The sequence below is a fragment of the Neoarius graeffei genome, chromosome 1 (assembly GCF_027579695.1).
Source record: "Neoarius graeffei isolate fNeoGra1 chromosome 1, fNeoGra1.pri, whole genome shotgun sequence".
NCBI lineage: Eukaryota > Metazoa > Chordata > Actinopteri > Siluriformes > Ariidae > Neoarius > Neoarius graeffei.
This window is the reverse complement of record NC_083569.1, coordinates 89,424,833-89,450,744: the sequence shown is the minus strand read 5'-3', so window position 1 is coordinate 89,450,744 and position 25,912 is coordinate 89,424,833. Positions and strand designations below refer to the sequence as shown.

The 25,912-nt window shown below is 40.0% G+C and overlaps 1 protein-coding gene across 1 annotated transcript in view; it reads left to right on the top strand.

Annotated features, from left to right (window-relative positions):
• The window catches only part of LOC132867310 (butyrophilin subfamily 1 member A1-like), a 108,711-nt gene that overhangs the window by 1,095 nt on the left and 81,704 nt on the right, over positions 1-25,912 (top strand). The window contains exon 2 of the mRNA XM_060900177.1: positions 4,761-4,814. Coding sequence (XP_060756160.1) covers positions 4,761-4,814 — 54 coding nt within the window. The remainder of the gene's footprint in view (positions 1-4,760; positions 4,815-25,912) is intronic.

Genomic DNA, 25,912 nt, shown 5'->3' with positions numbered 1-25,912 from the left:
ACCCCAGGTACTTGAATTCACCAACTTTCTTTACATCTACTCCTTGCATCTTTACTACACTCTCATCCCCATTCTCATTGATGCACATGTATTCTGTTTTGCTACTGCTCACCTTCATTCCTCTTCGTTCCAATGCATCCCTCCATCTCTCCAAACCCAACTCAACCTCCTTTCTACTTTCACCACATATCACAATATCATCCACAAACATCACGTTCCATGGTGACTCTTGCCTCACTTCGTCTGTCAAGCTATCCATCACTATGTCAAACAAAAAAGGACTCAAAGCAGATCCTTGATGGAGTCCCACCTTCACCTTGAACCATTCAGTTGTTCCAACTGCACACCTCACTGCTGTTTCACTGTTCTCATACATGTCTTGTACCACTCTAATATACTTCTCATTCACTCTACTCTTTCTCATACAATACCATAACTCATCTCTCGGCACTCTATCATATGCCTTCTCCAGGTCTACAAACACACAATGTAGCTTTCTATGGCCTTCTCTGTACTTCTCCATTAACATTCTTAAAGCAAAAATTGCATCCGACGTGCTCTTCCTTGGCATAAACCCATACTGCTGTTCACAGATTGCTACCTCTCTTCTCAATCTCGCCTCCAATATCTTTTCCCATAGCTTCATGGTGTGGCTCATCAATTTTATTCCTCTGTAATTACTGCAGCTCTGTACATCTCCCTTATTCTTGTATATTGGGACTAGCACACTCTTTCTCCATTCATTTGGCATTTTCTCATTCTTGAGGATCTTATTGAACAATCTTGTTCGGAACTCCACAGCCATCTCACCCAAACATCTCCAAGCCTCAATTGGGAGACCATCTGGTCTGACTGCTTTCCCAGTCTTCATTCTTTTCATGGCTGCCCTCACTTCATCCTTACTAACCAACTCTGCTTCCTGATTTGCTGTCTCCAACGAATCTGACCTTTTCTCTCTTGGATTCTCCTCATTTCATAAATCCTCAAAGTACTCTTTCCACCTTCTTAATACACTCTGTCAGCACATTTCCATTTACATCTTTCATCACTCTTACCCACTGTACATCCCTCGCTTCCCTGTTTCTCTGCCTAGCTAGTCTGTACAGGTCTTTTTCTCTTTCTTTGGTCTCCAGTCTTTCGTACAACTCCTGGTATACATCTGTTTTTGCCTTCGCTACCGCTCTTTTTGCCTTCTGTCTCATCTCTCTGTGTAATCGCCTGCTTTTCTCGTCTCTCTGATCATCCCAATTCTTCTTTGCTAGCCTCTTCTCTTTTATAATTTCCTGCACTTCTTTGTTCCACCACCATGTCTCCTTGTCTTCCTTCCTCTTTCCCGATTTCCACCCTAGCACCTTCCTTGCTGCCTCTCTTACTAGTATAGCAGTAGTATTCCAATCTTCTGGCAGACTTCCATGACCACTCAATGCTTGTCTCATTTCTTCCCTAAACTCCTTCTGATGTTCAACCTCTTTTAGTTTCCACCACTTAATCTTCGGCTCCACTATTTTACGCTTCCTCTTTTTCACTTTCAAGCTCATCCTGCACACAACCACTTGATGTTGTCTAGCTACACTCTCCCCTGCCATCACTTTACAGTCTCTAATCTCCTTCAGGTTACCCCTTCTGCAGAGTATGTAGTCCACCTGTGTAGATCTTCCTCCACTCTTAAACGTCACCCTGTGCTGCTCTTTCTTCTCGAAGTATGTATTGACTATTGCCAAATTCACCCTCTTTGAAAAATCAACCACCATTTGCCCTTCCACATTTCTCTCTCTTACACCATATCTGCCCATCACATCCTCATCTCCTCGGTTTCCCTCGCCAACATGTCCATTGAAATCTGCTCCTATCAGCACGCGCTCCGCCCTTGGTCTACTTTCTACAATTTCATCCATCTTTTCCCAGAAAGACTCTTTCTCTTCATTCTCACATCCAACCTGTGGGGCGTACGCACACACAACATTGACTAACACTCCTTGAATCTTCAACTTCATGCATATCACTCTGACACCCTCTTCACATCAATCACACTGTTGACCAAATCTCCCCTCAAAACAATACCAACACCATTTCTCTTTCCATCAACTCCATAGTAAAACAACTTTCATCCATCTCCAATGTTCTTGGCCTTGCTTCCTTTCCACCTCATCTCCTGCACACACAATGTCCAACTTCCTTCTTTCCAACATACCTACTAACACACCTCCCCCCTCTCTTTCTCCTTCTCCGTTTTGGTGCAAAAGTAGCATACTTTCCACTGGTACCCTGTTGACCAACAATACCGGAGGCCGTCGTTGTTAACCCGAGCTCTGACCGATCCGGTATGGCATTTCTCTTTTCATTCCGCATGTTAGATTTGGCACAGTTTTACGCCAGATGCCCTTCCTGACGCAACCCTCTCCAATTTATCCGGGTTTGGGACTGGCACCAAGAGTATGCTTATGCACCCCCAGTGGCTGGATTAATGGCTTCACTTAACTCGATTTAAAACTTAACTCTCAGTGGAGTCTCTCACACCACAAATGTGAAATAATTAATCACATATAATTATTTTAAATCAGGTTAATGGCTTCATTTAAAATATAAAATATAAAATTATATGTGATTAATTATTTCAGCTTTGTGGTGTGAGAGACTCCACTGAGATCAGCACAAAAAAAGTCATGTCTCATGCCGACCTGCATGGCTCAAAATCTCCTACTGGAACTGCAGGATTTCCTGCACTGTGTTAAAACAAAGCATTAATTCCTGTGGGTTTTTTATGCAGTGGATGAGAAAACATAATCTGTAAATATCTTTAAATATTATAAACATGCATTACCCCACTGTATATGATTAGCTGACATAAAGTGTGTTAATGCGTGAGATTTTCAGTTCTTTGATCTGTGGCAGTTTTAAAAGTTTTCCCTGATACCAGAACACTCGCTGTTACAGTCGTCTACAGACTGAAATATTGCCCTTGTGCTGTTTAGATTATCAGCATAAACATTTTAATTTGTAGTGTTTCAAGATATCGTAATTCCTAATAAATGTCCTAATTTAATTTTAAATCGCTGCTCTGTACTCTGTCAGTGTCTGGGGTAAAGTGCACTTGGTGAACATGTGAGTGTGTTGAATGTGGTGTTACAGCAGTCTGGTGTAAAATGGGATTAAGAGGAGCTCAGTTTGAGCTTCATGAACACAGGAGGAGGTGAGAGAGCTGGACAGACTAAAGGACTAAAGCTCTGCTGCATCAGTATTTACACAGAGATGAAGTGAGAGTTACAGTCTTTCTGACATCACTATAACCAGGCAGTTGAATGGCATTGTGGGTAATGCAGGATACGATTAATAAAATTTCAAATCACCAACATGTACACTCACCGGCCACTTTAATAGGAACTTGTTCTTGATTCTAAGATTCCTGTTCTTGGCTGCAGGACTGGAAACCAGTGTGGTCTTCTGCTGTTGCATGCTGAGATGCTTTTCTGCTCACCATGATTGTAAAGAGTTGCTATGAGTTACTATATTCTTTCTGGCAGCTCGCACCACTCTGTCCATTTTCCTCTGACCTCTCTTATCAACAAGACATTTCCACCCACAGAACTGTCACTTACTTAATGGTTTTTTTTCACACCATTCTGTGTAAACTCCAGAGACTGTTGTGTGTGAAAACCCCAGGAGATCAGCAGTTTCTGTAACACTCAAACCAGTCCATCTGGCACCAACACCCATGTCACAGTGAAAGTCACAGAGATCACAATTTTTCCCATTCTGATGTTTGAAGTGAACATTAACTGAAGCTCTTGATTTGTATCTGCATGATTTTATGCATTGTGCTGCTGTCGAGGGATTGGCTGATTCGAGAAGTGTGTAAAACAGTATGGGTGTTCCTAATAAAGTGGCTGGGGAGTGCAGATGAAAAGATCAACTTTGCATTTCATTCCAAAATAAATCTTGAACTCCACTGAAGCTCAGCTGATAATTATAAAGATTAACATGCAAATCATTCAGGGTGGATTTTTCCTTTAAAAACCGAGTGAGTATTTTAGTATGAATACATTAATAGAGAGATTTGTGCTTGTAGCTTGTTTTGGTGAGTTTCAGTTCAGTCCTTGAAACTGATCTTTGCTCGCACATCTGCTCTCTGTTTGTCATAAAGCGATCCTGCTCAGTAATTTTCCATCACCCACTGAAGCTCCCCATCACACTCAGACAACTCTGCTTCCTGAGATTACATTTTCCAATCATATCACTCCACCACACTCCTGAATGTGGATATATCCTCATGTTTATCCTTCAATAAACTGAGAAACATCTCTGAACAGCTGAGTCTGTGTCAGTGACTGTTGCTCCCGGATATCCCTGAGACAGAATCTCCTTGGCGGCAGAGGACTTATATTTCTAGATCACTCACACTTTATCATACATACAGCCTCATACTATAATTTTATATCACACAACTTCGGCCTGGTGCAAGTTGAACCTAAACTAGTTGCTTCAAAGACACCACCTGACCTCTTCTCATGTTTCTTTAGAAAAAAGGTGTCTCTCAAAAGAACAAAAACAAAAGTACACCAACTGAAAGCATGAACTTTGGAACAAAGCACGTTTACTTTTAGTGTCTTGTGAAAATATTCATCTTAAAATGAGTATTTTGGAGTATTTAGATTTTTTTTGAGAGAAGTGATGTGTTAAATTGCGCTAAAACAAGTGTAATGTGTAAAGTGTTATTTATCTTGTGAAACAGACTGAAGCAATAATGAGAACCTTTCTTTCAGGGGTTATTTGTGTGACTCTCCTGATTCTCTCCAGCTTTGTGGAATCTCAATCAGGTATGGAAAAACTCACTCTCTCTCTCTCTGTGCATTAGTAAACTCTAAGCTTGTGGAATTCAGTAAGTTTAGTGGAGTTTATTGGCGTATAAATGTTGTTTGAGAGAACTGATTTCAGCTCCTCTTGGTGTGTGACTCTCTTTAACTGAACCCTGGGCTGCATCCCAATACTCCGTCCTCTGTCCTTTCCTAACCACTTTTCATTAACCTTGATGGAAAACATCATGAGCTGAAGGAAAGATGTGAAGGACGGAGGAAAAGACACCCATTATGTTGGTGTATTAACTGAAGAGACTGACAGTTTTAATGAAGAACTTTTACTGAGCACACGAGAATTGCATCAGGTGTTTTCGAAAAAAGGGGACAATGCTGTCTCAGGAGGATGTTTAACAAGACAGCGAGGCATCAAGGATCATTAGACAATGATCGAACTTTCTTTTCCTGTCAACCATCATCTGCGTTCGAAACAGAAGGTTGCTGCCTTGTTGCCTCATGGTCGTAATAGACAGGTGTCTCATAAGGCAGGACTTTCAACTAAAGGCATCTCAGGACTTTTGTTTGGAACGACATTTTAGGACAGAATTTATGGTAACATGTGACATCAGCACAGCATGTAACTAAACCAAATTAGTTAGTTGGCTAACAGATGCCTCACAAATCATATTAAACTCATTTACTTTTCAAAAATCTAAGTGAAAAAAAAGCCCCAAAACTTTTGTATACAAAATCACTTTTCTGTTAAGTTTGGTCTGCCATCTTTTTTATTTTTTCCACTCCTTGAGAGAGCTGCTGCACAGATTTATAGGTGATGGGGAGCATTGAGGATACATCCATGGAACTATGTATGTAAATATTTTTCCCCAGATAAATTCCGTAGCCTCCCTGTTTTCAAATCATCCCTGTTAGAGCTGTACTTTGAATTACTGACCTCCACCTATAATACGGACTTTTCATGTACTTGGTCTGTGTACCGTGACTGTGGTTGCCACAGATCATTTAGTCTAATTTTAATTGTATGATTTTTCTCTTTTATACCTTCGGGGAAACGCCTTGCATGGGTCGCCCGTTCGCGTTCTCCCCTTTGGGCTGACTTACTTTATGATGTTTATTTCTTTTTTTTATGTTTATTTTGTAACAGTCCAATAAAGTTGGTAAAATTAAATTAAATTAAATGTTGCCTTCAACCAGGAGCAGTTTGAAGGCATCATGAAGACCGAAAACGAGAGTTCTCGAGATCAGTGTTGAACGGTCCTTGATGCCTCGCTGTCTGAGGAGGGTCTGGCTGCAGACTGGAGCTCCACTCTAGACAGGAAACACATGACCTTCACGTGACCGCCTCACCTTAACCCTAAGTCACATGTCTCATGTCAACAGAACTCCAGCCTGCAGTCAGTGTCTCTTGTTGTTGTCGTGTTCGACATCCCTCTGATTGGCTAACAGAACCTGTGTGTGGATGACAATTAAAAGATGTTAGCCAATCAGATAAAAGCTATTTCCATATTTAAATCTAAAGGCACAGCCGCAAAATCAGCCCGTCATCATGATTGGGGTTTCATACCATGCTAAAACAGCATGAGAAAAGATCAAAGGCATTTTTTCCCAATAAAAACAACTCACAAATTTTACAAAAGAATTTCAGGGAATAATATAAAATAATTGAAAGGTGTATGCATGTCCCTTTTAAGATAATTTTATAATTCCAGCTACTTTACTGAAAGTTTAGTGCAAATGCATCACAAAAGAAAAAAGTCTTTAATCTGGGAGTCTCCTCTCAACGTTCACCAAAAAGATCACACTCAATCACACTGATACAGAATTGTTTTGCTCCGGTCTTCATGTTGCTGTTTTCATGATGACATTCAGATGCTTGTGTACATCTGAAACAAATATCCCCAAACTATATACATGTAGTATTTATTTAGCTTGTGTGCCCGATCACATCCATAAAGTTGGGTAAGATACCTGACCAAGCTAACTGACCTAACAACAGCTAACTGTCTGAAGCGAGGGAGTTTATTATTGCCCCAATATTATGGTTAATTCAGATAATGTAGCCGAGAAAATTATGATTGTCAAACAATGTGTTTTATCTAAATTTAGCATCATTTTCATTCCAAAAGGAGAAATCTATTACAATATCTAATACTGAATTTAACATTTTATTTAATTTTTTTATTTTGAATGGTTTATTTACTGTTTGCGGACTCGCAGTCAACTCCAACAGCTCTGTCTTTCAATATAAGCTGTATAACAAAGCCCATCTGATCCGACCCCAAGTTGCTAAAATTGTCTTCAGTGAAATGCACTGAGCACAACACGAATATGTGGCTGAAATTTTCAGGGACTAACCCCAAAAATAAAATGCATCCACATTTTTTGTATATTAAATTCCTTTGGAAAGCTATTGAGACTCCAGTTTTATTTTGTGCATCCTGGAATGGTACTTGCACTTTCTTCCCACATCTCATCTTCTTTCCAATGAACCATTCAGTGAAGAACTAGACGGCTCCTCCCCATCTTCTTGGTTCATATATAGTGTAAAGTTTTTAAAATTAAAAATTTTAAATTAATTCAGACAATTTTATTCTTACTGTCTTGACCCTGTATCTATTGCATCTACACTGTAAAAAAAGAATAGTTGAGAATACTTGAAATTTCAAGGCAACTGTCTGCATTAAGAATTTTATGTTTTGCCAACGATGTGCCCATGATAATCCAAACTATGATAACACTGTTATCTTTATTAAGAATTCTTAATTAAGTCAATTTTCAATTCCTCATTCTGCCAACATAGATTTCTCTTTTTGCTGAACAGTGGCATTCACAGTAGTACCAAAATATAATTGAAGTTATCACTATTTTTTTGTGGCTTTTTTCACCTTTATTTGGATAGGACAGTGTAGAGAGAGACAGGGAGGGATGGGGAAATGACCTTGGGTTGGAATCAAACCCAGGTCCCTAGATTTATGGTATGGTGCCTTATCCACCTGAGCCACGATGTCCCTGAGGTTATCACAATTTATCATTAAACTATACATGCCTTTTTTCATTGTTCTACACAATTACAAAACTTCAACTTTTAAACAGACAAAATGACAAACATAAAATACCACTGAACACATTACAAACCTGACTGGTTATAACAATTTGAAAATATTCCCATATCAGGGAAGATTTCCTGTTCCTTTCAGACTCAATTTCAGAAAGAATTTGAAGAAGAAGAAGAAGAAGAAAGGAAAATAAAAGGATAAAAGAAAAGAAAGGATACATTAGAGATAAATAATAAATCTACTACTAGAATAACTACCACTACTAACTATTATTTTATGCTTCTACTATATTATCTTACCATCAAATATATAGTTTTATTCACAAGTTTCACAACCACAAGGCATCAATACTCCGCTCTGCTACACTGACTTCATCACAAACTAAACCACTATCTAACAAACCACAAAGTACCAGTTGTTTCAAGCGCTGTTATCCCAGAACCGACACTCAAAGTGACACGCTGACGTGTACCACACAAACCGAGGCCTCATTTGTCATCGGTCACATGGTTTTCTGTAAAACAATACAAGCCTTGAAACGAGGTTTCATGTAACACGCCCCTTCCTGCTCAACACATGCCATGAAAGCTTGGTGTGAAATTTCCCGACACTAACCAGAACCATGCTAACACACACACACACACACACACACACACACACACACACACACAGATATCTAATGCTGTAGGATGCTCCCAGACAAAGAACAGTTAGTCAACTAAATTAACCTGATAAATCTTGGATGCCCTGACACAAAATAATGCAAACTTGGGTCACCAACAAAGCTAGACCGCAACCAACACAAGAGCACTTATTAACTGTACCGATGGCTGAGTGCTATCTCACAAGTTTGCTCACATCACCTCAAGATGTAGCTAGCTGCTAAACCTCTGTGGAAAGGGACTGACTTGGCTCATGATCAAAAGCTAGTGAGTCGACAACTTTGACTTGACAACAGAAAGAAACCCAGCTTGGTGTCTGTCTTGAAGCCTTTTATCTCTCTTTGTTCTCAGCAATGAGGAAACTCCATTCAAAGATTTACTCCTGTCTGGCTCGGTCACTCTCTCTTTTTCTGGTTTCCTCCAACAGCATCATCTTTGGTCTTTTCACCTCGACTGCCATGATGTCTGTACTGAGAATATTGTTAAAGCTTATTCTTACAAGAATCTGTTCAGCCATTTTATTTTGAGTTACATAGCGCTATAATAGGCGAACCAGGCGTGGACTCCGAATGGAAGAGAAGCCATTCTCCATATTACATGTCAATGTTCCATCAAAAATGATTTTGAAAGATATTTTGAGGTATTATTCCTACCTAATGTTGGATTAAGACAAGAAACAAAAAATGACCTTGCTTCCACAAAGTACAATTAAAGAAGCTCTGTCTTGTTACACACAGAACAATATACACTAGTGCATCTCAAAACATTTGAATCTTGTGAAAAAGTTTTTTTGTAATTTAATACAAAAAGGTAAACTTTCATATCTTCTATATTTATTACATGTAAACTGAACTATTTCAAGCCTATTTTTTGTTTTAATTTTGATGATTTATGGCTTATAGCTCATGAAAATTAGAAATCCAGTATCTCAAATTATTAGAATATTCCCTAAGATCAATCAAAAAAGGATTTATAATACAGAAATGTCCAACTTCTGAAAAGTTTGATCATTTATTCACTCAATACTTGGTTGTGGCTCCTTTACCACAAATTACTGCATCAGTGTGGCATGGCATGGAGGCGATCAGTCTGTGGCACTGCTGAGGTGTTACTGAAGCCCAGGTTGCTTTGATAGCAGCCTTCAGCTCATCTGTATTTTTGGGTCGGGTGTTTCTCATCTTCCTCTTGACAATACCCCATAGATTCTCTACAGGTTCAGGTCAAGCAAGTTGGCTGGCCAATCAAGCACAGTAATGTCATGGTCAGCAAACCACTGGGTAGCAGTTTTGGCACTGTGGGCAGGTGCTAAGTCCTGCTGGAAAAGGAAACCTGCATCTCCATAAAGCTTGTCAGCAGATGGAAGCATGAAGTGCTCTAAAATCTCCTGGTAGATGGCTGTGTTGATTTTGGACTTGATAAAACACAGTGGACCAACACTAGCAGATGGCATGGCACCCCAAATCATCACAGACTGTGGAAACTTCACACTGGACTTCAAACACCTTGGATTCTGTGCCTCTCCACTCTTCCTCCAGACTCTAGGACCTTGATTTCCAAATGAAATGCAAAATTTACCTTCATCTGAAAAGTGGACTTTGGACCACTGAGCAACAGTCCAGTTCTTTCTCTCATTAGCCCAGGTAAGACGCTTCTGACATTGTCTCTGGTTCAGGAGTGGCTCGATATCAGGAATGTTACAGTTGTAGCCCCTTTCTTGAAGACATCTATGTGTGGTGACTCTTGATGCACTGACACCAGTCTCAGTCCACGCCTTGTGAAGCTCTCCCAAGTTCCTGAATCGACTTTTCTTGACAATCCTCTCAAGGCTGCGGTCATCCCTGTTGCTTGTGCACCTTTTCCAGCCAGCCTTTTCAGCAATGATCTTCTGTGGCTCACCCTCCTTGTGGAGGGTGCCAATGATCGTTTTCTGGACAACTGTCAAGTCAGCAGTCTTCCCCATGATTGTGGTTGTGAACTAGACCAAGAGATGCATGGTACTGTTTTACTGAAACTTGAAATGAAGTATTCGAATAATTTGAGATACTGGATTTCTGATTTTCATGAGCTTTGAGCCATAATCATCAAAATTAAAACAAAAAAGGCTTGAAATATTCCACTTTACATGTAATGAATATAGAATATTCATTACATAATTTAATTCAAAATGTTTACCTTTTTTAATTAAATTATGAATTTAAAAAATTAACTTTTTCCACAATGTTCCAATTTTTTGAGATGCCCTAGTGTGTGGATGCATATATGCTTCATGGTTAGAGAAGCAGCATTGAGACCAAAAGTTTGCCGGTTCAATTTCGGGGATCAGCAGGAATGGCTGAAGTGCCCTTGAGCAAGGCCCCTAACCCACAACTGCTCCCGAGGCTGCTTTGGGTATGCTGTACATCGCTCTGGATAAGAGTGTCTGCTCAATGCCATTTTTTTTTGTTGTTTTTTTTTTGTGTGTGTGTGTGTGTGTGAGTGAGAGAGAGAGAGAGAGAGAGAGAGGCGGCACGGTGGTACAGTGGAAGGTTGTGGGTTTGAGCCCAGTGGCCAATGGGGTCCTTTTTGTGTGGAGTTTGCATGTTCTCCCCATGTCTGTGTGGGTTTGCTCCAGGTGCTCTGGTTTCCTCCCACAGTCCAAAGACATGCAGTCAGGTTAACTGGCTCAAAATTGCCTGTGTGTGTGAATGGTTGTTCCCCAAGTCCAGAAATTGGAGGGTTGTGTTAGGAAGGACATCTGGTGTAAAACTGTGCTCCAATTAATCTGACATGTGGATCAATAGGGTCCACATGGACCCCGACTTGGCAATTGTGCTGGACAAGGAGGAAGAAGATATGAGAGAGAGTGAAGATATGAAGTTTATCTTCGAGTGCTGAATATATTTCACAAGTAAGCACAGCAAACAAATGAAATTTTTCAACACAAGAAGATAAACTTCATATCATCACATCACCATGTTATTCTTTTTATTATATACAGTTAGGTCCGGGCGGCACGGTGGTGTAGTGGTTAGCGCTGTCGCCTCACAGCAAGAAGGTCCGGGTTCGAGCCCTGTGGCCGGTGAGGGCCTTTCTGTGTGGAGTTTGCATGTTCTCCCCGTGTCCGCATGGGTTTCCTCCGGGTGCTCCGGTTTCCCCCACAGTCCAAAGACATGCAGGTTAGGTTAACTGGTGACTCTAAATTGACCGTAGGTGTGAATGTGAGTGTGAATGGTTGTCTGTGTCTATGTGTTGGCTCTGTGATGACCTGGCGACTTGTCAAGGGTGTACCCCGCCTCTCGCCCGTAGTCAGCTGGGATAGGCTCCAGCTTGCCTGCGACCCTGTAGAAGGATAAAGCGGCTAGAGATAATGAGATGAGATGAGACATTACCACAATGAATTGTGAACAAAACAATTCAGATGCAGTTGAAGTTCAGACTTTCAGCTTTAATTCAGTGGGTTGAACAAAATGATTGCATAAAAATGTGAGGAACCAAAGCATTTTTTTAAAACACAATCCCTTCATTTCAGGGGCTCAAAAGTAATTGGACAAATTAAATAATTGTAAATAAAATGTTCATTTCTAATACTTGGTTGAAAACCCTTTGTTGGCAATGACTGCCTGAAGTCTTGAACTCATGGACATCACCAGACGCTGTGTTTCCTCCTTTTTAATGCTCTGCTAGGCCTTTACTGCAGCAGTTTTCAGTTGCTGTTTGTTTGTGGGCCTTTCTGTCTGAAGTTTAGTCTTTAACAAGTGAAATGCATGCTCAATTGGGTTGAGATCAGGTGACTGACTTGGCCATTCAAGAATATTCCACTTCTTTGCTTTAATAAACTCCTGGGTTGCTTTGGCTTTATGTTTTGGGTCATTGTCCATCTGTATTATGAAACATCTGTATTATGTATTTCTTCCATCTGTATTATGTCTCTGAATACCTCAGAATTCATCCGGCTGCTTCTGTCCTGTCTCGCATCATCATTAAACACTAGTGACCCAGTGCCACTGGCAGCCATGCATGCCCAAGCCATCACGCTGCCTCCGCCGTGTTTTACAGATGATGTGGTATGCTTTGGATCATGAGCTGTACCACGCCTTTGCCATACTTTTTTCTTCCCATCATTATGGTAGAGGTTGATCTTGGTTTCATCTGTCCAAAGAATGTTCTTCCAGAACTGTGCTGGCTTTTTTAGATGTTTTTTAGCAAAGTCCAATGTAGCCTTTTTATTCGTGAAGCTTATGAGTGGCTTGCACCATGCAGTGAACCCTCTGTATTTACTTTCATGCAGTCTTCTCTTTATGGTAGATTTGGATATTGATACGCCTACCTCCTGGAGAGTGTTGTTCACTTGGTTGGCTGTTGTGAAGGGGTTTCTCTTCACCATGGAAATTATTCTGCGATCATCCACCACTGTTGTCTTCTGTGGGCATCCAGGTCTTTTTGCATTTATGAGTTCACCAGTGAACTCAGGATGTACCAAACTGTAGATTTTGCCACTTCTAATATTGTAGCAATTTCTCGGATGGGTTTTTCTGTTTTCGCAGCTTAAGGATGGCTTGTTTCACCTGCATGGAGAGCTCCTTTGACCGCATGTTTTCTTCACAGCAAAATCTTCCAAATGCAAGCACCGCACCTCAAATCAACTCCAGGCCTTTTATCTGCTTAATTGAGAATGACATAACGAAGGAATTTCCCACACGTGCCCACGAAATAGCCTTTGAGTCAATTGTCCAATTACTTTTGGTCCCTTTAAAAACAGGGTGGCACATGTTAAGGAGTTGAAACTCCTAAACCCTTCATCCAATTTTAATGTGGATACCCTCAAATGAAAGCTGAAAGTCTGGACTTTGTCCATGTCCATTATATAACTATAACTTGAATATGTTTCAGTAAACAGGTAAAAAAAGAAAATGTGTCAGTGTCCAAATATATATGGACCTTACTGTAGACACATCCACAAAAAAAGCAACTTAAAAGTATTTTAATTTTTAACTGGTTTGCCATTTTGACAATGTGCGTCAATTCAGGAGGAAAACATTGGAAGTGACATCATCAGAGTGAAGATATTGGAAAATATGTCACTCAGGTCCAGGATGTGTTTCAGATGAAAAATATGAGTTTTTCCAACATGAGAAGAAAATCCATCCATCCATTATCTGCAACCGCTTATCCTGTGCAGGGTCGTGAGGAAGCTGGAGCCTATCCCAGCTGACTATGGGCGAGAGGAGGGGTACACCCTGGACAAGTCACCATATCATCACAGGGCCAACACATAGAGACACACAACCATTTACACTCACATTCACACCTACGGTCAATTTAGAGTCACCAGTTAACCTAACCTGCATGTCTTTGGACTGTGGGGGAAACCGGAGCACCCGGAGGAAACCCATGCGGACACGGGGAGAACATGCAAACTCCACACAGAAAGGCCCTCGCCGGCCACGGGGCTCGAACCCAGAACCTTCTTGTGTGAGGCGACAGTGCTAACCACTACACCACTGTGCTCTCAAGAAGAAAATCTTCATATCTTCAAACCAAGGTGTAATTTTCTTCTTATTATATGGACACATTCCTAAATAAAAACTACCCAAGTGAATCAAAACAATTCATCGATATCCTCAGGATATGGAAAATATGTTACTCAGGTCTCGAATGTAGTTCATATGAAAAATACAAGTGGCATATTTCCCAGTAAATCACTCGTGTCTAATTAATTAAATTAGAGAGAGAGAGAGAGAGAGATTTGTAACAGGTTCCAATTTCCCTTATGAAACCAGGATGAATAAATATAAACTAGCATTATATTATAATTAATTAAAACTATACAATAATACATTATTATAAATATAACACATTGTGAACTATATCCATAATTCGATTTAATTCATTGTAATTACTGGTATTGAAATTGTATACTATCTCTTTAATAAGCAGGAGAAAGAAAGGCAAACGAGATGCAGGTTTTTTTTCTCTTTTTTATTAATATTTTTATTAGGAGGCAAGGCACATCAAAACAGGAATCAATGTCAAATCAACATTAAGTACCACACCATCCCTGCACAACAATCTACAAAATTCACCTACCAATACCACAGAAATGCTGTGCATCTCGATGAATTAAGAGAAAGGCATACAGTCTACCTCCTAGGATTTTTTTTTCATACAAACAAGAACAAGACATTACACAATTCAAAGAAAATAAAAATAATAAATAAATAAATAAATAACGAAGTTCTATTATGTAATAATTAAATATTAAAGCTGCACAGTACAAATAAAACCAAAAGGCAAAAAAAAAAAAACCCTAAAAATAAATAAGGGTCCGTCACTTAGGGGGCAGAGACTGGACAGAGTGGAAGAATGTAAGAAAGGGAAACCACTTGTTATAAAATTTAGCAGAGTTACCGTTCACTGAATATCTGATCTTTTCCAACTTTTGAAAAGACATGACATCATTGAGCCACTGACTACTCAGGGGAGCTTTAGTCGACTTCCAGTGGAGAAGAAGGTGGCGTCTTGACAGTAAGGAAGTAAAAGCTAAAATATCTAATTGATGAGAGGTAAACCGGTTATGGTCCTCTGGGAGCCCGAATATGGCAACATGGGGGGAGACTTTTATGGTCACTGAAAGTATTTTAGACATGGTATCAAAATAATTCAACCAGAAGCAAGAGAGTAGCGGACAAGAGTAGAACATATGGGTTAAATTGCAGGATGAGGCATGACATTTGTCGCATTTGTCGGCAATACTGGGATAGATTTGAGACAATCAAGCTTTGGAAAAATGGACTCTAAACAGTACTTTAAACTGTATAAGTGTGAGACGAGCACAGGATGAGCTTGTGTGAATTTTCTTAACAGCAGTGTCCCACCAGTCATCCTCCAAGTTTAGATCCAGTTCATCTTCCCAGGTAGCCTGGGAAATCCCATGCTGCTTTGCACAATCGTTCCGATCTGAAAAGACAGCATGGAAACTATGGTCTAAAGGCTCGCCTGAGTTAGGGAGCCAGTCAGAGAGTGGGGAGGGGTGGAAAGACGGTGACGCGTACTACTCGACAAACGGAAGCTTGTAGTTTATTTGGGACTGTTTACGGATCACATTTAACATGGCGGCGAGCGATACGAACCAAACTAACCAAACCAGCTTCTCTCATATTTGTCTTGCACAAACGGCAGTAATTGTTCGGTGCCATTGTTTTCCTATTTTTGTTTTGCCTTCTCTTTCCTTCTCTTCTTCGTCGCTCTAACTACGTCACCGGGTACAACTGCCATGATTGGCCATGGGCTACGTATACGCCAAATGATAGACATTCGCAACGTCCAATAAATGGCCGTTGACAATCGTAAACCACACCTCCCCTACGAGAAATCCAATAGGCGGATTCCAGACCATATTTCACTTGTGATATGGTCTGGTGTTAACCAGACTACTTCCCAGGCAGTCCTAACTTTAGTAACTGGTGAGCAATCAAAAGAAAGAAGTTCATTCTAAACTTTAGAAATAAATGATTTTTGAAGTGGATCGCGGTTTAAAAACACCTCCCAGTGTAGAGTAGGCGGTGAGGAAGGAAAAACTGGAAACAAAGCTTTAGCTCAGTGTCTAATTTGAAAGTATCGAAAGAGATGAGAAGGTGGGAGATGAAATTCTCTTGAGAGATCTATAAAGCTGCGAAAAATACCATCCTTGTAAAGGTCTTTAAAACATTTCAGGCCTTTATTATGCCATGCGAGAAAGGCTGAATCTGTAAGCGGAGGTTGAAATAAATGATTCTTCAGTAAAGGAGCTAATGTAGATGCTGACTTAAATTTGAAGTGCTTCCTAAACTGATACCAAATTTTAAGTGTGGAGAGAACCACTTGATTATTTGTAAAGCCAGAGAGGTTAGATGGAATAGAAGAGGTAAGGAGGATGAAACACATGACTGTGCCTCCAAGTTGCACCATGGCAGATTCGTAGATTTGAACCAAAATGAAATTGTATGAATATGTGCCACCCAATAATACAGTTGGAAATTTGGAAGTGTCAATCCACCATTGAATTTACATCTCTGAAGTATGGATTTACGGATCCTGGGAGCCTTTCCACACCATAAGAAATCAGAACTAGTTTGATCAATTGTTTTAAAAAACTGCTTTGGCAGGAAAAGTGGGAGACAATGAAACAAAAATAGAAATTTGGGCAATATGTTCATTTTAACTGCGTGAATTCTTCCAATTAACGAGAGAGGCAAGCTTCTCCATCTTTGGAAGTTAGATTTAATTTTAGACATTAAAGGTAAAAAAATTAGCAGAAAAAAAGTGACTTCAACGTTCTAGTAACGCTGATCCCAAGATACCTAAAGCCAGACAGGTTCATTTTAAAAGGGACATCTGACTGTGTAAGCTGTGATGCTGAAGCATTAATAGGATAGCATTCACTTTTAGAGATATTCACTTTATAGCCTGAGAATGATCCAAATCTCTGGAAAGCAGATAAAATTGTGGGAATGGAAAGGACAGGATCTGAGACATACAACAATAAATCATCAGCATAAAGTGACAAATTCTATGCCCAATTGTGAGATCCCTCTAAAAGTTGATGAGGACCTCAGAAAGATTGACAAGGGCTCTACAGCTAGTGTGAACAATAGAGGAGATAGGGGACACCCCTGTCTGGTACCACGGGTTAGAGTGAAAAAACTGGATTGGAGGCCATTAGTGGAGATGCTTGCTTGTGGAGATGTATAAAGGAGACGTATCCATGAAATGAACCCATTTCCCAGTCCAAATTTCTTTAGTACAGTAAATAAATAGTCCCATTCAACCCTGTCGAATGCTTTTTCTGCATCAACCGAGATTACTACTTCGGGTGGTGTTGTGGTAGTTTTAGAGTAAATAATATTTAGGAGTGTGCGGACATTAAAAAATAACTGCCGCCCCTTAACAAATCCAGTTTGCTCATGTGAGACAATAGTTAGTACAATGTTTTCCAGGTGACAGGCCAAAGCTTTAGCAAGGATCTTAGCATCTACATTTATCAATGAGAGAGGTCTGTATGAGCTGCAGAGATTTGGATCCCTATCTTTTTTTAAGAGGAGACTTATGGAGGCTTGCCTTAAAGTGGGAGGGAGAGTGCCATGTTCCAGTGATTCTTTATAAACAGCATGCAGTAAAGGGAACAGTTTTTCCTGAAATCTCTTAAAAAATTCAACTGGGAATCCATCAGGGCCAGGAGCTTTGTTATTTTGCATGCTACTCACAGCGAGAGTGATTTCTTCTACCGTTAATGGTGAGTCAAGTTTTTTAGCAGCATCTAAGCTTAACACAGGAAAACTGAGGCTATCTAGGAATGAATTCACTTCAGTGGTGTCAGGTGGAGATTCAGATGTATATAAAGAGGAGTAAAATGAGTGAAAAACAGAATTAATGGTAGTGGGATCCTTATGCAATGAGCCAGATGAATCTTTTATCTGAGGGATCATACGTGAGGCTGCCTGGCGACCATAGTTCGAATTACGGGGGATACTGGGGGGTACTATTGAGGTATTTCACCTGACGTCACAGGGTCACGTGACGCCCCGGTGTCCGCCATTTTGGACGTCAAGCTAGCTAATGTCAACAACAGTAGCTGGTATGTTACTGTAGCAATGTTTACGTTCAGTCATTTGGATGACTGTTAAAACCTTTCAGTCTCAAGTTTTTCCTTTACTGGATTTACTAGTTTACTGAGCTAGCGCGCTAGCTCGGGCAGGCTGGGAGCTAGCGCGCTAGCTCGGGCAGGCTGGGAGCTAGCGCGCTAGCTCGGGCAGGCTGGGAGCTAGCGCGCGCCGGCCGCCGGCAGGCAGCCGGCAGCTCCGTAAACTAGTAAATCCAGTAAAGGAAAAACTTGAGACTGAAAGGTTTTAACAGTCATCCAAAAGATGGCGACCACCGGCTCCAGGGACAACCCGCTGATGTAGGCATGTTACCCAGCCTGACACAAAATATTTGTAGGTATCCAAACTCGTATACGCTTTCAGATCAATACCTGTGTATGGCGATGGGTTTTTAACGACATAGGTATACAGATCATGTGGGCTGAAGTCAGGTAAAGACGAGGGCTTCATGTACTTCCATACATCAGTGAACAATCCTGGTGGAAGCAGGTAAACGTCGTTCTCTAAGCCTGCTAACCTCAATTTTTGCAAATTCTCCCTCTGCTCACCCTGTAAATGCCCTACGTCGCTGGATAGTGAAGGTGTTTTCTGCGTCTCGCTCCTTTTTCTTTTATGTTTTTCGTTTGTCGCCTTCCTCGCATTCAAACTGATTCAAGCCGTGACGTCCAAAATGGCAGCATCACATGACTTGGTCACGTGAGTGAAATACCTCAGTACCCCCCAATGAAGACCCAGTACCCCCCAAAGAGACAAAAATATAAGTTTTGGGGGGGTCCGATATTTTTTCTGATATTGTGAAAAGGAATATATAATTCAAACCAACTCCCATTCGGCATTCTTATTGTAGGAACATTTTAATGTAAATTGATTTCACACGGACACCCCTATTGTGGACCGTACCATTTTTAGTCACCGCAGCGCTAGAACGCGCTAGAGCAGGGGTTTCAAAGTGTGGGAGAGTGAGCCCCCCCCCCACAGAGAGCAAATAAACAACAGTGCCCCCCCCCTTACAATTTTTGTTGTTGCTATACTTAATGTTCCATTCGTATTTTAAAAAATGGGTGTTGTACACATTTTAATTTTTTTCTTTTACACATTTTAAACATCTGTGCTTTTTGAAAGCACCTCTTTTTTTTACACATTTAAAACATATGAGCTTTATTAAAACATCTTTTTTTTTTACACATTTTAAACATCTGTGCTTTTTGAAAGCATCTTTTTTTACACATTTAAAAAATATGAGCTTTATTAAAACATCTTTTTTTTTTTTACACATTTTAAACATCTGTGCTTTTTGAAACCCTCTTTTTTTTTTTTTTTTACATATTTTAAACATCTGTGCTTTTTTTTTTAAACATCTTGTTTTACACATTTTAAACATCTCATAGCATCGTTAGCTAGCACCTCTTGGCAGACAACACACTGTGGCAGTGGAGCATCTTCAGATCCAGTCCATGAAAAGCCAAACTTTAAATAATCATGGTCATACTTCCTTCTTTTTTTGCTTGGCCCAGACTCTGTCTCCTCACTCACTGTAGCTTTAGGTACTAAAAATCGATCCATTTTGTCTCTGGCAAAGGCTAGCTGAAGTTCGCTAAATGTCCGCAATAGTAACTTATTCTGGTTTATTTTCCTCACGTTGCGCCCCCCCGAAGAACTCTGGCGCCCCCTAGGGGAGACGCGCCCCACACTTTGAAAAGCCCTGCGCTAGAAGCAATAGCTTCTAGTCCACACCGTATTCAGCTGATTCATCAGATACAGTCCATGGGTTTGCAGCAATTTATACAGTCTGTGGTTTGCAGCAGAAGACGTGCATTGGTAATGTTAGTTGCTAACCAACTTTTAGCCTGTTGAAAATGTGTTATTTTACAACTTTCATTTATTAAAGTGATTTGTTCTTTCAGCTCATGTCACATCTTTATACATTGAATTACTTACTCACTGAGGCCAGAAGGCTACAGTGGACGGACGTTAACGTTAGTTACCAACGTTAGTTAGCAAGATAAGCTAAGTCTCTATTTAAATCAAGCTTATTACAGTGTGGTATAGAAACGATTCTCATTTCAAAGGAGAAGAACTCCATATGTTTCCATTCTCATTTTATCATGAATAAATTGTGCCCTTCTGAAATTCATTTGGCACATAGGCCCATCCTGTGTGTGTGATTAGGCACAAGAAGTTCTGATGTAGGCCGAGCTAAGCCTATGTACAATTACAATCAGAACCTCTGGGGACTGGGGGCAACATAAAAAGAGCCAGGTAGTAGGCTAGCCTAGGCAAAATAGCCTAGTACATGGATGTTTTCTATTGTTTTTACTTACATTCCTTTTGTATTATTTTTAAGATGGTCATAGTTTCATCTGAGTACCCTGTTTGATTTTATTCACAGAGACAGTAGGCCAAACATGAGGAAAAGAAAAGGGCCAGACATCAGGCATTTTTTTGGTGCTAAAAGAGTAAGTAGTAAATATTAGCACTAAGATCTACAGACAATTACAGTACAAGTGTAGGTGCAGTTAGGTTTTATACACTGTTCATGTGAATAAAGAAAATGGGTTCCCAGCAGACAGGAGAAGCACAGCAGGACGAAAGAAAGCAAGACATTCAGCAGGACTTTTCTGCATGTGTGTATATACTGTATGTGACTCATTTGTAGTGTTGATACCCAGTTTGTTCTGACAAAGAAGGTTATCAGGTTGTACTGCTGTTTTTCCTTCTGTGGTAGTACTGTATGGTTTGTCATGCTTCTCAATGACATTAAAAATTATTGTTCAGAGTTATTGTGTTGAGTTACTGACACCGACTTCCATAGACGAGACGGGACAGGGCCGGGGGGGGGGGGGGGGATTGATATGATAGTGGACCATGATGGTACCCCCCAATTATGGTGGGGTAATTCGCACTCTGCTGGCGACGTAGTTGATGAGCCGACTTGCCTTGTCGCCATGTTCATAATATGTGGAGCGTGATCGTAAGAGAAGTCGCTCTGCATCACTAGTGGTGATGAGATCAAATTCAGTCTGTAAATCAACACGTTGTTTAAGTAAACTGGGAGAGGGGCAAGTAGAGAGTTGTTGGTCCAATTTGGTGCTATTGATAGAGAGTTCTTGCAATTTGGTTTTACGGGACTTATTTAAGTGGGTAGAGTAGGAAATAATTTGTCCCCGCAATTATGCTTTTAATGATTCCCACAACAGTGAACAAGAAACAGGTTCCATATAATTTTGATTTATAGAGATATAATCATCAATTTTAGTTGCAATAAATTCGGTGAACTTATCATCTGAAAGAAGTAATGTATTGAACCTCCAAGGTGTTGAGTACCGGGGTTGTGAAGAGAACTGAACATCTAAAGAAAGAGGAGCATGGTCAGAAATAACAATCGGGTGGTAATTGACAGACAATACTTTGGGAATTAGTTTAGCATGAATAAAATAATAATCAATCCGAGAGAAAGACTGATGCATCTGAGAAAAAAAATGAATATTCCTTGGTACAAGGGTTATAAAATCTCCAAGGATCAATGCAACTGTTCTTGGACATGAAATATGAAAGTGACCTCGACATTAAAGAAGGGGTCAGAGTTCGTGGGTTAGAGCGGTCTAGGTTGGGATCGATTACACAGTTCATGTCCCCTCCAATTATAAGAAGGCTGTTGTTCAATGAGGGAAGACATTCAAAAAGTTTATTCATAAAGTGTGGATCATCAAAATTGGGGGCATATATGTTAACTAATAAAACAGGAGTATGAAATAGCGTGCCTGTAACAATTAAGTATCTGCCGTTTTTGTCTGATATCACCTTAGAAGCTGAAAACTGAATTGACTTACCAATTAAAATAGCAACCCCCCTGGCTTTAGAGTTGAAATTAGAGTGAAACACCTCGGAAACCCAGGAACATTTAAGTCTGAACTGATCTTTGACGCGCATGTGGGTTTCCTGCAGAAACACTAGGTCAGCTTTAAGACGTTTCAAATGAGCAAATATCCTTGATCTCTTAATTGGACTCCCCATGCCTTTAATATTCCAGCTCAAAAATCTCACAGAGGACCCAATATGTGGAATATCAGAAATACTAGCATTGGTGGACATATGTTAAGTTCCTAGAGATAGAAATAGAGTGAATGCGGACCCCCAAGGAAGGAAGGAAAAGAGGGGGAAAAATGCAAAAAAAAAAAAAGCAAAAAAACCCACCACACTTACAGATTGAACCCCCCACCCCACCCCATTGCACTTACAACGACCCCATCCCCAAACGATGGAGAACCCAGTGCTAACTCCACAAGGAGTCAGATCCCCAAAACAAAAACTTACGGCTTTAAGCATGACTATCGAGCTTCGGATTGAGCTCCTGCAGGCCTAGCAACATTTGACAGAACGGTACAACCAATCAAGTCCAAGTTGAAGTGAAAACTGAAAACCACAGTGTGCGTATATGAGAATAGTAAAGAAAAGAGGAAACAAATGAAATAAAGTAATAACTGTCAATACAGGGTTCTTGCAGGATTCAGTAAGTTAAATTTTAGACCTTTTTTATACTTTTTAAGACCATTATGAAATTTTTTTTAGATCAACACGAAGCATTACAACCTGCCCTACCCCCGCCCTTCCCAAAAAAAGACAATCGAGTTCAATTCTCAAAACAAAGCCATTTGTATTGGTAAACTGACTATCAGGGATACAAACTGATTGTGTGCTTATTTATGTCATATTTATGTCAGGTCACATTAGTACAACATTAGTACATTATGTCACAAAGCAACAAAAGTACAAGACAATAGAGTGATAAAGGACATTTGTGCAGTAAATGCAGTCTGTAGGGGTTTGGTTTTTTCCCCTAACTGCAACAGAACTCATTTAAACTTTTGGTTAGTGGTGTTCTGGTAATAAAACAGCGTTATTATATAATGCACTGTTGTCAGATGATGACTTTCTTGATTGCTCATGTGAACCCCACGCTGCAAACCACAGCATCGCAGACTTCCACTTGCTGTAGCAACCATTTCAACCACATTAACAGTAAAAATGCATACACATCTTTTAAAACTAATAGTTAAAACATACGTAGTAGCCCCGTAGCACACTTGCTTCCAGTTAAACAGCAAACTCACGCAAGGCGGCAGCGATTTACCAATGAAATCAAGTCATACCTTGCGAGAGGTATACAAGGGAGACAGCAGGTTTTTAAGCAGTAGCGGAGCAAACAGGGGCCATTTGAGACAGAGGTGTAAAATCATTGCAAAATATGAACGCAAAATTAATAAATACTAAATAATAAAGCCAGGAAAGACACACCATTGGGGAGAGAATAATATATTTAAAAAAAAAAGAGCACTGTTAGAAAGCTGAATACGCTGACTGGACTCATACGCTCCATGTTGTCATAGTAACGTTGACGACATGTAATGTGCACGCTAAGATTGTCTACAGTGCAGGGGCTTCAAAGTTTGGGAGAATAGCAGGGTACAAATAATTTACAGCAGGGTGCAAAATGGTAAAATGTCTGCCAGCTGCAGACATAATGCACGCAAAGTGTGCAGGGAGATTATTTATATATATATATATATATATATATATATATATATATATATATATATATATATATATATATATATATATATGAGTGATTCCATGCTTATGGGTACTGAAATGGGGACATGAACTTATTCACCTAAAACCATTTCTTTTTTTACCATCAGGTCACAAAACATGTAATCTTTAATGAATGATATGTTAAAAGATAACTTTAATTTTCTGAGATGTAATAAAAACATATTTATATGCCAAAGTCAAGCCTATGAGTTCCAAAATGATGTCTGTTACATTACTTCTGTTACGATTGTCCATCTCGCGTCTGTTACAAATTAATTACAATCTAGCTATATACCATGTTAATCTTATTGAAAGAATGTGTATGTTTATTCTACTACACATGTTTATTAATTATATTTGCTAAAACATCACCTTCCTATGTTTCAAAAAGTAATTCTACATTGTTAAAATTGAGAATCTATATGTCCACAACACTTCTGTTACATTCTGACTTTGGCATATAAATATGTTATTACATCTCAGAAAATTAAAGTTATCTTTTAACATATCATTCATTAAAGATTACATGTTTTGTGACCTGATGGTAAAAAAAAGAAATGGTTTTAGGTGAATTTTTAAAAATAAGTTCATGTCCCCATTTCAGTACCCATAAGCGTGGAATCACTCTCTCTCTCTCTCTCTCTCTCTCTCTATATATATATATATATATATATATATATATATATATATATATATATGAGAGAGAGAGAGATGCAAGTACGAATTTTTCATGGGGCGGGATGGTTTGGAACAGGTCATCTAAAATTGGGATAACATTTACCCGGGACGGGTATTTGAGGCGGGTCGTCTAGCTTAAGCTTGATTAGCGTTGTTACGCACGCCAGTGTTTCCCACAGAAATTTTGGAGACTATGGGGGCAGCCCATTGGGGGGGGGGGGGTCGTTTAAAATTGAGTGATATGTTAAATATTAAGTTATTACTGAAAAACTATTGATTAAAAAATAAAGACACTGAGAAATGGTCCTATAAACAACTTTACCAATATAAAAGATTACCAGGACTACAGAAATGCAGAAAAATAGGCTTTACTTATCCAAATACACCTGTTGGTTCAAAAGTTAAAGTGCAGAGAACCTCACAGCACATGAAATTACCTTAAAATATAATATAAATGCCTCAGCTTTCATGTAAGAAAAAAAAACTATTAATACTAGTACTGTGTGCAGGCAGTCTCTCCTGAAGACTAAATTAAACAATAATTATAAACTCATCTCATCTCATTATCTCTAGCCGCTTCATCCTTCTACAGGGTCGCAGGCAAGCCGGAGCCTATCCCAGCCGACTACGGGCGAAAGGCGGGGTACACCCTGGACAAGTCGCCAGGTCATCACAGGGCTGACACATAGACACAGACAACCATTCACACTCACACCTATGGTCAATTTAGAGTCACCAGTTAACCTAACCTGCATGTCTTTGGACTGTGGGGGAAACCGGAGCACCCGGAGGAAACCCACGCGGACACGGGGAGAACATGCAAACTCCACACAGAAAGGCCCTCGCCGGCCCCGGGGCTCGAACCCAGGACCTTCTTGCTGTGAGGCGACAGCGCTAACCACTACACCACCGTGCCGCCCTATTACATATCTGTGAGTGGCAAAAGTATGTGAACCTCTTTACTCACTATTATTCGACGTGCTATCCACATTCTTCATCGCACTGCCAACACAACCGCTAACCTTCTCTGACTGCCACAGACTGCATAAACTCGGCGGGAACTTAGAAGGTAGAACTACGGTAGGCGTAATGGACAAACTGGACCGTTGCATACTTGCCGCGATCATCGGTGATTGAAGTTTTTTAGCAGGCAGACAACAACGCAACCGGCACATTTTTTATTAATGTTTTGCAGGCACTTCTAGGAACGGACTGAGCGGATGTAAGAATTTTAGACTTGGATAAATTAAATTTTAGACCTGGGATGAAAATGTGTGTTTTTTAGACATTTTAAGGCCTAAAATTTAACTTTCTGAATTTTAGACTTTTTTAGACCCCGCGGGAACCCTGCAATATTAACTGACACTGCTTCCTCAAGGTTGTGTATCATTTCTCGGTTCTCTCACTATTGAGCGACCTGATGAATGCACTGGCCTCTTCTGGTGATTTAAACTCCTTCTCTGCACCGTTATGAGTGACCCAGAGGCGCGCCGGGTACA